Source organism: Rhynchophorus ferrugineus, unplaced genomic scaffold (assembly GCF_030347505.1).
Source record: "Rhynchophorus ferrugineus isolate W39M unplaced genomic scaffold, kcgeb_rfMv2 rfM4, whole genome shotgun sequence".
NCBI lineage: Eukaryota > Metazoa > Arthropoda > Insecta > Coleoptera > Curculionidae > Rhynchophorus > Rhynchophorus ferrugineus.
Window position 1 is genome coordinate 17,105,069 of NW_027472583.1, and position 13,183 is coordinate 17,118,251.

At 29.7% G+C, this 13,183-nt stretch overlaps 2 protein-coding genes across 3 annotated transcripts in view; one reads left to right on the forward strand and one right to left on the reverse strand.

Annotated features, from left to right (window-relative positions):
- LOC143195515 (uncharacterized) overlaps positions 1-8,612 on the forward strand; it is a 23,574-nt gene extending 14,962 nt beyond the window's left edge. The window contains exons 5-12 of one of the 2 annotated variants that reach the window (XM_076402749.1): positions 1,938-2,071; positions 2,122-2,245; positions 3,478-3,626; positions 3,683-3,770; positions 4,790-4,957; positions 5,886-6,026; positions 6,093-6,259; positions 8,473-8,612. In XM_076402749.1, the coding sequence (XP_076258864.1) occupies positions 1,938-2,071; positions 2,122-2,245; positions 3,478-3,626; positions 3,683-3,770; positions 4,790-4,957; positions 5,886-6,026; positions 6,093-6,259; positions 8,473-8,521 (1,020 nt within the window). In that variant the 3' untranslated portion in view covers positions 8,522-8,612. The remainder of the gene's footprint in view (positions 1-1,937; positions 2,072-2,121; positions 2,246-3,477; positions 3,627-3,682; positions 3,771-4,789; positions 4,958-5,885; positions 6,027-6,092; positions 6,260-8,472) is intronic. The other variant, XM_076402750.1, reaches the window with a different exon arrangement.
- The window catches only part of Cpap3-d2 (cuticular protein analogous to peritrophins 3-D2), a 23,753-nt gene continuing 19,123 nt past the window's right edge, over positions 8,554-13,183 (reverse strand). Inside the window, exons 4-6 of the mRNA XM_076402751.1 lie at positions 12,941-13,129; positions 10,727-10,859; positions 8,554-9,240 (exon numbers count right to left, since the gene is read on the reverse strand). Coding sequence (XP_076258866.1) covers positions 9,045-9,240; positions 10,727-10,859; positions 12,941-13,129 — 518 coding nt within the window. The 3' untranslated portion in view covers positions 8,554-9,044. The remainder of the gene's footprint in view (positions 9,241-10,726; positions 10,860-12,940; positions 13,130-13,183) is intronic.

Here is a 13,183-nt window from a genome sequence, read left to right on the forward strand (position 1 = left end):
ACAAAGGAAGCCAAGCATGATCTACAATTGAGAGGATTTTTGATGCCCTTTTGTATACCCTTGAAACATATGCCAAAAATATGAAGCTCTGACATCGAATGATTTTGATATTGATTACAATTACAAGTTTGAACACTGTTTAGTTAATAGTGCTGAAAATTAAATCGAGCAGCAAAAGTGTTTTGTATTTTGCAGTTAATGTCAATGTGAAATGATTGTTTCCGAGTATTGTTAAATGTTATGAGCACATTGTAATTCAAGATTAAGGGTGAATTGTAACACGGAAATCGATGAACCTTGAATTTCCTGTGAATGTTACACTATCGGAAGACATTAACATTCAAAAGATCAGAAGGGCTTTATATCGATCTGAAGAAAAGTTCAACAGAAAAATACCTATATGAAATGTAGTCTATTTTGAATTTTTTATATAGTGAATATGTTCGTTTATAAATAAATTCGGCTATATCCAATCTGTTGTCAATTTGCATTTCGCATAAAAAACTACTCAGTTATTAGGACTGAGTATAAAGGACAAATACATTTCATTATACTTCCAGGTAAATTAATCATTTCTATTGATATTCTCGATGAACTATAATACGTTAATTAATCTAATTGATCTAATTTATGCATCTCAGCTTTGGACTGAAAATTCGCAGGACTAAAATACGGTCACTTTAATCTTTTTCAACGATCAAAAATGTTTCCTATGAATTAATTATGGGATAAAATCACCGAAACCAGAGAGTGCCAAATCTGGAGAATTAGGTAACATTCATATTTTTACTTTTGCGTAATTGACAAGTTCGTAAACGGTAAATAAAATTAAAAAAAAATGTTCATAAACTGTAGAAACCTTTGTACCCGAATCAGTTTTTTTTATAAATTAAACAAAAGCATTTAACAGATTACCGCTTATGTTTGTTTTAATCCTTAATAGACATAATTATTGAATATGTAGAATGGTTTTTACGAACAATGTTATTGATCAACCCGCATTAATTTACATGCATTTATAGTGAACTTTGGTAAAAGTTATCCAACATTATTCTACAGTAATGATTAAGCGTTGGCGATTTAAAAATGACAGTCATCAGTAAAGAATTATTTTACGACAAAATTTCTGATGATATTTCGTGTAGAGCTATTCATGGATGGGAGAGCAGTTGTCATAAAGCTAGTTTACGTGTCGGTTATGAAGTACTTAGAGGAAGTTTAGTATTTTTCTTTCCAATCTATATTGTAAGTAATCGATTTACGTACCATAATTAAAATTATCACGCTCTTAATAATTTTGTTTCTTAATTTTAATTAAAATTAAGTAAATATAAAATAAATCATAGTTTCCCTAATACCATATACCAATATAAAAACATCTCACACATATATCTTACGGCTCTACTTATGAAACATTGCCTACAGTAACAACCCATTTTTATACCATGGGTTAAAAAACATCGTATTCATGTTGTTCCCGCATAATTTTTTGCTACATTGAAAATATTCAATTTTGTTATTCGAAAACCGCATTTGAGTGGAATTTTATTATTTAATTATTATTTCATGAAGAAATCCTCTAAAGAAAATTAGTTCGAAAATGATGATTTTGAATAGAACAAAGAATAAGGGTGTCCACCATGAAATTGTGAAGATGAAAAATTTTATGCGTTTATGGATGAAAATTCATGTAAAATATAAGGAAAGGAGTGGATTCAGATGTGGAAATGGAAATAGGGTGTTACATGAACTAGAACCAACGGACCCGTAAAATCGAATTTGCATGTTTGAAATGTACATAGTTCTTGCATTGTAATGCTATTGGCGATACAATTTGATTTACTACTACAATCCAAATCCATATTTTCAAAAATAAATCTCGAAAACGTTTCTATACATGCAGTATTATATAATGTAAAACATGATTTTATTTTTAGTTGAAAGCTATTATAGACTACAGGAAACGCAAGAGAAAGAATATACTATGGAAATTTTTAGAAAGCGAATTGCGCTCGGCTATGTATGGGGTCGCTATGGCAAATTTACTTTTAGGGACCAATTGCTTGTTATGGTAAGCATTTATTCTATATGTATTATATTATTTTGCTGATTATATTGTAGGAGACTATGCGGTCGGATAAATTATTACAATATTGGCCTTATATCCGGTGCTATTTCCGGTTTATCGTTATTGATTGAAACCAGAGATAATAAAATATTGGATACATTAATCTTTTTCAATTTGGTAAGTTTGTCGTCAGTATATTATTTGTAATTAAAGTATCCTTGAAAGGTGTTAATAGTAAATTAATGCAAAATATAATGCTCCTGTACGATTAACATAATCAGAAATAAATTAAAAACTGTTATTTTAACTTAATTACTTATACAATGTCAAGGAATGCATATTGGGGTCTTGTAACAATAGAAAATGTTATTTGGGTTGTGTAATCTTAAGTGCGTAACCTACAAACAAACAGAATAGGCAAGTTTGAAATTCGAACTGAGTCTATTTCCTTAAGATTTAAGCAATTTTCAATAATATAGAATATGTACGCAACCAAACGGAATATGTGCGGAAAAATGGTATTATATTATTTTATTGTAACAGCTTTGAGTATTCCACATTAAAGTAACATACACTAAGGCCTACTGAGAAATGCTAAAATGTAAACCACTAGTTCCAATACCAATGTATCTCTCTCAGACTATCACATGTTCAGATCGATGTGAATAGGTTTGCTAATAGATATACATTTGTCGTTTAAAATATATCTTGATTTTGAGTAGCATAAAAAACATTTTTTAGAGAGGTATTCAGACTACAACTGTATAAAACTACTAAAATAGTTGATCATACACAACTTCTAGTATACTAACGAAAAACTATCGATATGGAATGTTTTTTTAACCATCCTTAAAACGTTTCGATGGGTTGAATTTTGAATAATACTTTTTCTAGTTACCGTTGAACAATACCTTTTTTTCGATATTTAGGCTGGTCAAAAATTTCATTCATTATGTTCACAATTGAGAGCTCTACATTATTCTCAAGTTAGTCTAAGGAACAGGTAACACCAAAACAATAGTCTATTTGCTTTTACATGTTAATTCCTTGAACAACTTTTGTTAGGATTGTCTGTTCCTGGAAAATTCATACAGTCGATGTCCAATTCATACCTATACATCCAGAATTTTCCATCATTGTAAATATTATACAGAACTTTTGATGCGTCTTTACTACATTTTTAACATTTCTTGGTACCCCTCGTTAAGGGTTATGTTTTGAGCAAGTATTTTGAGAGTTCCATCACTATTTCACTGTGTTTGTCGAATATAAATATACACAATTTACTGAAATAACGCACAATCATAATCATTTAATAAAACGAATTATTCCATTACATATATGTTCTCCAATAATGTTTTATATTTGTTGTTTTATTATTTGTCACTTTAAATTTATTATTTTTTCAGTTAATTGAAGCAACATTCAAGAATTTAGATTTTTATAATATATTCAAACTGACCACCGTTAATCAAACATTGCTATTTATGGCGTTGAGCAGCGCATTGATGCATATGCTACAGAACAAAAAATCAAAAATCAATTTTGTTAATTTTTGGTAAGTTAGAGCATCGACAATTATTTTCAAAGGCATACTTTCCTGATTAATTTTAGGTTTTATGATCCAAAACCTCTTAAAGATGACCCAGCTGAAAAATTTAAATGCAATCACCAACAACCATGTGATATATATGCTTTAAAGGTAACGGAGTTTTTTCATAATCATAACATTTGTTCTCCATATTATTTTAAATTTGTTGTGGTAAATACCTAATTAGTAATACAATTTATAAATAAAAACTATAAATCAATAGCTGCTGTATGCTATATTTTGAAAATTTCAAGAAATTTCAGTGTAGATGTTAGAGAAGAGTTATAGAAATATGTACCGGAGATTTATCAATATCGATAAGATAAACTGTTTTTCTTAAAATTCCACTTTACTCATCAACTTATTCTCTTTTCAGCTCTTCTCTTCTCTAACTCTAACTCTAATTCTCTAACTCTTCTCTAACTTTTCGATATCCTTTTTATTTTATTTTTTTGTAGAAAATATACTTATAGGCTTTTTCATTTGAGTTATAACTATTATGTGACAATTTGTCTTGGTGAAATAACATTTTTCAAATTTATACACAAGGCGTTTATTTTTCATTTCTACACCAACTTGATCAGTTACTCTACTGTTGTGTACTGTTGATCTATTTTTCTTACTTGAGATGCTCCATAAACATTGATACCATTGATACAATGGATATCCCAAAAATACAAGAAATAATATGAGTAATGAGAGAATTTTCTATTTTTTCGATTAAGAAACAAGATTTTTAATATTACGAGATATAAAATAAGCTGCCGTACTGTTATTATTTTGCTATACGTTTTGTCAAATCAAGGGGTCATATTGTTCATATGAACGAGGAAAATTAATTTTATAATCACAAAAAAATATTTACGTAATAAAAACGCGTAATTAACGTGACAGGTTAATAATTTTCCACCGGTTTTTAATTAATGACTTTACAATTAATTTATTTGATATGCTATTATGTAATTATTCTGATAAAAAAACATCTATTTACCAATTTAATTTATTATAGGTTCAGTAATATAAAAACTCTAATATAATTTTGATTACGAAGAAACTTTTCACATATCAGATATAAAGCCACCTTTAATTTTACGATTTTGCAATATTTGAATAGATTTCATTATTTTTAGGGCACTGTCCGATATTTTGCTTTTGGTTATTTTTTTAGTATAATAAAAAAACTGATACCCAAAATGCTGACCTTGTATAAAAAGCCACAAAATTTGCTTTACGTATTAGTCAACAAAGATAATGCCAGATTTGGAGCTTTTATTGGAATCTACGTAGGTTTGTATCGGGTAAGTTAAATTATATATAGTGTAACTCTTGGCATTAATTAGTACCATTAAACGAAGAAATAAATAAGTAACGCCACTTTCTATAATTCCCTCTAATTATTCCAAGCAGAATCATCGATTAGCAGTTTTAGTAAATTGTTTCGGTTACCGAGAAAATACCAACAGTTTACTGCATATTTCACTCAATAGCTGGAGTAATGCGAAAAAAGCTTTCCCGAAATTATGATATTTTTATAGAAGTCATATATAGAAGCTGAGCAAATAACGCAATATTTTGGTGCACGATGATTTGATTAATTAATCAAATATTTGAGGGTAATTGACAAGATTAATTGATTAATAAAGATTGTAATTGACTAGATAGAAGACTCGTGTTAAGCACGAAATTATCAAATTCATTCAGATTTCACTTATTAACATTGGATATATGCCTAAAAACTAAACTAAAACCCTTATGAATTTATTATAAAATCTCGCAATAACAAGCGTTGAATCATCAACCGCAATCATCAACATCATACAAATCCGATTTGTATACGTGATGGTGTTACAAGGAGATGAAGTCATAAGGGGGGTTGTTGCCCACCATAACGTATGCCCTTAAAGAAAAATGATTGAAATACTCTGAAAGAGACTATAAAATAATTTAACAGTTATTTCAAAATTGTTTAAAGATTAGTCCAACACTCAATTGAAGTTCTATCCCCACATTTAAGACGAATAATCAATGATGTAATCTCCAAAGATATTGATAGGAAACCTTTATTCTACTCTCACTACATATGGATGGATTATATTTGATCAAAAACTGACTAAAAGTGTGCTATGGGGAAAATTTCCTTTTTACTTACTGTTTTTTTCATAAAAAATGCTATTAATTAATTCCAACTTTTGATAAAACTATAAATTTGCAACATTTTGGTTTTAGTTTATTGTATGTGTATTACTGAAGAATAAATTGGTACGTCCGAATTATATGGGTGCTATAGCAGGATTGCTATGTGGCACTACATATGCTGTTGCTCCAAACATACAGATTCTTGCAATAGGTGTTACTACTTTATTGCAGGTGAAAATACATTAATTTTGAACTTTAAATTGATTATTTATATTATGTATTTTATAATGATTTTAGACTTTTTACCACGAGCTAACACAAAACTCAAGCATAAAGGATAGCTGGATACCTCAGCAGATCATTTATATGATTTCTCACGGTATCTTAATGCACCTAGCGATTATGTCACGTCAAACGTGCCCTATTTATTATAAGAATATGTTAAATACATGTACGAATAATTTGTAAGTATAACAATTTGTATTTTAAATATTGGTTATTATAATTAATTGTTGAAAAAACCTATATAACAATAATATAATTCTGTATTTAAATTTCAAATTACTTATTTAAATTAAATATTATTTATTTTTATAATTTCTTGATTGATTAGACAGTTCAATGATTTAGACATTAGATCAGACAGACTCATTATTTTAAGAGCTCATGGTAATAATAACTTGTTATGAATTTAAAAGGTGATGACTATTTGATGATGATAGAAAACTTTTTTAAAGTTATCTAATAAGTTAATAATAAACTACTTACATAAGCTGTAACCAAATGTTGTTGGTCCTTATGAGCCTTATGAGGGCGCGCAAAGCGGGTTTATTTACTACAGGGGGAAATTAAAAAATACTGGCTCTTTTGGCAAAAAAAATTTAAAAAATCTAGTGATAGCTTTGCACACAAACAAATTAAAATAAGTTAAATAACCGTTAATACCGTTAAATAACATTTAAATAATATAACATAATTGCAGAAGCATAAAAATATATAAAATAATTCTTGCTTGCAATGTTGTCTGTGTATTTGGTAGTATTTAATCTATGTGGTGTTATACTGCCTGGCTTTTATCAGTATGAATCACATGATTGAAAACACAGATTGGAAACCCAAAAGCATCTGCGGAGTAATATGTTTTATAATTTTTACTTCTCAAAATCTCTCAATTTACATACTTTGAAAGGAATATGATATTTGTACATACCTCTGTTTCATTTTGAAGATTCTATTGTGGGCTGAGCAACTGGTGATTCCTTTTCCAACTTGTAGCCATATTTTTCTTTGCGATAAGTTAAGAGAAATGCTTTTCTAATATACATATATATAATATACACATAGTATGTATTTTAATTCAATTTTCGACATAGATTTTAAGTAATATATTCCCATTGTAAGCAATGATATTTCACATTCCATTCTACATAATCATCTCGTCAGTCTGAAATGTAAAGAATAAATCTTCCTGTCCTAAATTTCATATATAAGAAAATAAGAGATTTCATGAAGTTTATCATTATTTACTTTTAAAAAGAGTTTCTGTACTGAAGCAGAATTACTTCGGAAAATAATTAATTTTATTTAAACCTTCACATTCTGAAAAACAAGACTCTTATTATTATTTTGCATTTAACAAATAATATTTACCTAAAATGCTACATAAATAAGCCTGTAATAAAGAATTTCCGTACAATACATAAAAATAAAAAAAAGCAGACAAATATAACCTATCACAAACATGTCACAAAATTTCTAATTGAAAGAAAGAAAATAAATCTGTAATCTTTTTTATGTTTTATTTGTCTTTGGACGTACAAAATATGGTTATGGGTGTGTCTATTTGAGTTTCTATTCTATATATCTATATTTGGTGATGCATTTATTAATTTATTTGTGCATTATCCATTCCATCTGAACGTTTATCCATTTTTGAGTGTGTTGAGTGTGTTTTTTGGTACATCGAATTATATTAAAGTTTATATTAAATTTGCCTTATATTAAAGTTTTAACTCAATATCGATTTTTCTCAGCAGTGACCAACTCATCAGACTAATATGCGTTATAGATTCTTATACGGAGATATTAAGGGGTCTGTTAATCCTTTGTTAGTAACTATCAATCACATGGATAAAAGAATGCCTCATTGTGAATTTATTCGTTCAAAAGATAGAAAACCATAAATATTATTTCTGAAAACAAAAATAACAATATTGTTATTTATAAGTAAGTTGTAAGTATATTTTGTGCTTGTCTATAACTATTGGACAACACTATTGGACAACGTTTATTAGGTCAGCTAGTACATTGTATAAAATAGATATTAGTATCAAAGTCACAAAAAAAACATAATATATATATATATATATATATATATATATATATATATATATATAAATATGTTTATATATATATATATATATATATATATATATAAATATGTTTATATATATAAATATGTTTATATATACATATGTCATATATGTCACAAAATCGAACCGTAATTAAATTCATCTGTTCTATAATTTATACTCATATATAATTATGGTTGCAGTTAGTATAGAAGAATCACTTTCTAAATTATTATGTAGATCGAACTAACTGTTAATTCTTTCTAATAATTTTACGATATAAGAATCAAAAGTGACAATACTTGATCATATTTTTTTTGTTTCAGATATATTAAAATTTACAACGAATTAATAAGGAAATATATATTAGTTTAGGATAGAAAATAAATAAATTATATTCAAAAACATAGAAAAAAGAAATTTATTGTATACACAAGGAAGACAATACAATTTTGGAGCAATAAAACGTTTTTTTTTTCTATTTATGTCCAAACAATATACAAATATACTGGCACTAATACAGAGGGAAAATACTGCGTACGCGTACATAAAATCGTACAAAAAAAGTGAAAGTGTCCGACAACGAAAATGAAAAATCTCGTTTCAGTGAAAGTCCATAAAATAATCGGTTATGATGAGGAAACGCCAGATGGAAACCATACTAAACAGAAAATCGAACAACAAATTAACAGCAAACTGTAACGTTTAGCAGAAGAGGTCCATCTCGACTAAATCTCGTTACGTACATTAAATAACTAATGCGTTCACATAACAAAATAATGTACATATAAAATAAATATCTAATAAGAAATTTATGTAATAATCGTGATTTTTATACTAAATCAGTCCAGAGACTAAACGAATATTATACAACCAGATAAACGTTTAAGTTGATTATCTAATTTTGCTGCCTGTTTCCTTTGACTGGTACTGGGATGGCACCGGGTGGTAAGTGGGGGAAATTGCTGGGTTCTCCGCGGCCTCCTCTGTTTTTCGGGTTGTTTTGGGGTATGTTTTGTTCTCCATCGTCTTCGAGCAGTGGTGGAGGAATGGTGCTGGGTATGTCGCAGTCTTCAGTAGGTGGTACCACGCATCTGGAAGAGGACATTTTTAATTAGATGGAACATAAGAAATTTAATATTTTTAATGATTTATATATTATATAGTTGGCAATATGAACGAATAATCTGTTGCTCAATTAACCTATAGGAAGGGAACATCCGAAAATTTCCATATGTATTAGACTTAATTTTAAAGATTTTTTTTTATTACAAGCTTTATTCTGAAAAATAAGTATAGTTTATCGATCTCCATATGTATTAGATTTATAAACTAGTCTTTGCTCGTATTCCGACGGATTTTGCGCAGAGCTTGGCTCAAACTCATCAATTATAGTCGATAGGTATCCCCATTGATGGTTTTTGTAGGTTTTAGTAGCTTATCGTATGCCACCATACCATCTGAGGAATCCCACCATTAGATTGGTGCCATGGATATTCGACTTTGCCGTTGAAATTGATGAATGACCGGCTAGGCTCTATAATTTTTTTACTTTGGATTAACGTAATGCATCGACTTTTCATTAAAGTAACAATACGATGCCAAAAATCTTACCGATTTTGCCGGTGAAACAGGATATCACACATGATCAAACGCCTTCCATTGTCTATTGGTTTCAATTCATACGGCATAAAATATTTAATTTTTTTGGACCATTCCCATGTTCTTCAAGCGATTGGTTGTGTGCTTTCTTGTGTTACTCCCAACAACTTTGCATATTCTTGCATTTCACATGAATTATCGTCGAGTAGTGTTTTCAGATCTTAGTGTTGCACATTTTTGGCTGTCTGGAACGCTATTTATTTTCGGAGTCAAAATCATAACTTTTGAAACGTCGAAACCAGTATTCACATACTGAAATCGATGGAGCATGGTTGCCGTAAGCTTCACACATCATTTGACGACCTTCAGCCACCATTTTCTTCAAATTAATGTAAAAGGTAAATCTTCCCACAAATGCGATTTACTTGTTACAAATTCAGACATTATCAACGCACTGAAAATATTTTTTGTTCACACTTCCACGAAATCATACATACTGTGAGGCTTTAACGTGAAGTTACAAAAGTACTCGATGAGATATAATACACAGGATTTATAATACCATGTGAAAAAAACTGCAAGAATTTACAGAGAAAAAAACTATGTTGTTAATAAAAATGGAAAGCGCTCTACTATGTGTCATTGTATGTTAACATATTAAGTAAAAACATCCATTATTAACTGTTTTCTTAAGCCTTATGTAACAAAATTGTCCCAATACTTTTTGTTTTGGGTTGGGCTACTCGGATGGAGATAGGAACGGCCGTGAAGACGTGTTTGTTTTGCTCCTATTGCTTCAAGAATGGTATTTATACGAATAAATGTATATTATTCTCAGCGAGCAATTAAGAAGGAATTGCAAAATCTATCTAGCAAACACACCGTTACATAACGACGGATTTCTGTTAGAAGCTCGATGATTATAAAAAATAATCACGTATTTGGTTCTAATGAAATTAATATGATGGTTTTCCTTACCTCAAGGATCTTCTGTCGAAGACTAGCATGGCAGGGCAGCGTTGAAGTCTTGGGTAACCTCCCTGGCATTGCCAGTAGCGATTGCAAGATTTTCCTAATGGGACGTTGCCATTGGGATCATCGTTACACAAAGCTGAAAACAAATAACAGTTAAAACACAGATAAGCATATTAATTATTAGATGAATCATCTAGAATTAAAACAATAAAATAATCATCAATTAATTCGTTTATAATTATCAGAGTGTTTTATCTATCAATCTTTGTATCTGCTTTTTTTTTGGTTGAAGGGTAACTAACAATTCATGGATACCTCGGTAATGACAGAGATTTAAATGCATTATTAATTATTTTTAGTGAATAAGTGAACGATGCTCCCATTTCAAAAAAAGAGACTCATCAGAAATGTTCTTAAAAAAGCTAGAAGAGCTTGGTTGGCTGAAAGGACTTCAGTAGAATGTTAATTTTGAAGAAGAACGTATAGATTTGGGATTGTCAATTAACCAAATGTAAGTATTAGGTACGTGAGTTATGATGGGCGAAATATTTTAACCAAGTTTGAACGTTCTTTTCTTAAAACTACATTCTTGACATTATCGGCATGATATTTCAAATGTTTTTAAGCATTTTACTGTTTTAAAAATTAATCGTAACGCTAAATATAGGCGCAACAATTTGTGAACAAATCCTTTCCAAGGACACGATCAAACCGACGTCTTTATTAATAAATTTTTTGTTTATTGTTGCTTTAGAATACTAGAAGAGTTGGAAATCTGATGGGCATGATGTGCCTTTTTTTTAGGTTCCTATCACTAGCCTGAAACTCTCGGAGTTCAGTCACATTTGTGGATCGGCTTAAATCAAACGTTATTAAAGGCAAGCATTTTAGAAATAATTAATATTTTTACCAATTATAAGTATATTAAACTTTTCGCAAGGTTAGTTAACACGCTTCTCAGCTTTAGAAGAATCTTGCACAGAATATATCGTATTTGATATAGCAATATTCTATGAATTACAAATCTTGGATTGGACGAAAAAATAAGGGACTTTTAATTTTTTGAAAAGGATGATAAATATGTCCAATTTACAAAGAAACTAAAATAAAAAGAAACCAACAAAATAAAGAACTAAAATGATAATATATTTTCGTCAATGTCGAATAAAGTTTAAGCAACTTTGGGTGTTGGCAAAGAAAGGAATGAAGTTCAAGTTTCACTGTAGAGGTTTCGCGAAGTTATCCGACGAAAAGGGCAAGCAGGATTTTGACCCAATCACTGTTATGAAAGTTAATAAAAACTCCACTCACTAGCCTTCAGTTCGTAAATGAAGTTCTTCAGAAAGTAGATGCCAAGCAGGTTAAGCAAAATCAAGAGAACAAAAAGCATTGAGAACAAAAAGCTCACGTGCAATTGTTCGGGTGGTTAATTAGATCGTTCATGTGGAAGAAGGCAAATATCATAATATCAATATTAAAAGAAGGCTGTTCTGAATCCTTTTTCGTCAAATTTTCGAGGTTTGGGTCCTGCTACGGTCTGAGGTTATCAAAACTACAGGTATCTCAAATGTAAAGCAAATTCTGCGTTTTACTCTCCGAGACGGAATGACAACATTCAATTAATATCAGCCGGAAAGAACGTAGCGGATGATGGGATCATTTAATACCTATACATATAACATATTTTATAGGTATATTTCAAATTGTTACATTTATATGTTAATCTTAATTTTAAGAATTTTTAAACATTTCTACATAGCTTTCATATTTTATCGCTGAAGTGATTTGCAATATTTCCACTGACTGTTGTGGGATTTCATAAAAACTATCGTTAATTCCTTCTTGACCAGCGGATATCTAAAGAATGATAATAAAAAACACGCTGCAATTTATTGCCAAAGCAATAAACAAATTAGGTTGCCTTTTCCTCTCTTACGTCAAGGTTTTCGTATTTTTCTCTCGCTCTTCTGTTCGCAAACGTTCAATTGTATTTAAATCAGGTGACTGTGGAGGCCACAAAAGTTTTCAAAATCATACATTAACAAGGGCAATAGCCTATATTTATTTCAAATTATAAACGAAAATAGAATTGAATATTTAAGTATAGAACATGTGTGATTTGTTATAAATATTTAACGATCTTTTCGATTTGTTTGAATGTTTCTCTGCAGCTTAAACTTTTTATGGAGCGTAAATAAATCTCGTTTTAATACTTACGATGCTTTTGACAACCATCTACATTTTCTGGCCAATCGCAGGAATGAGTGCGTTCATTATAAAGTAGGCCACCGATACATAGTTGTTCAGTGGCGGTACCGTTCCAACAAGTCCAGTATCTGGTACATGATGTTTCGTGACCAAAAATTCCGTACAGCCAATCGCAATGATCGGTACCAATTGGTGGATCTGTAAAATAGAAGATTGTGTATGTAGGAACTTGAGTAAAATAACTAATTTCTA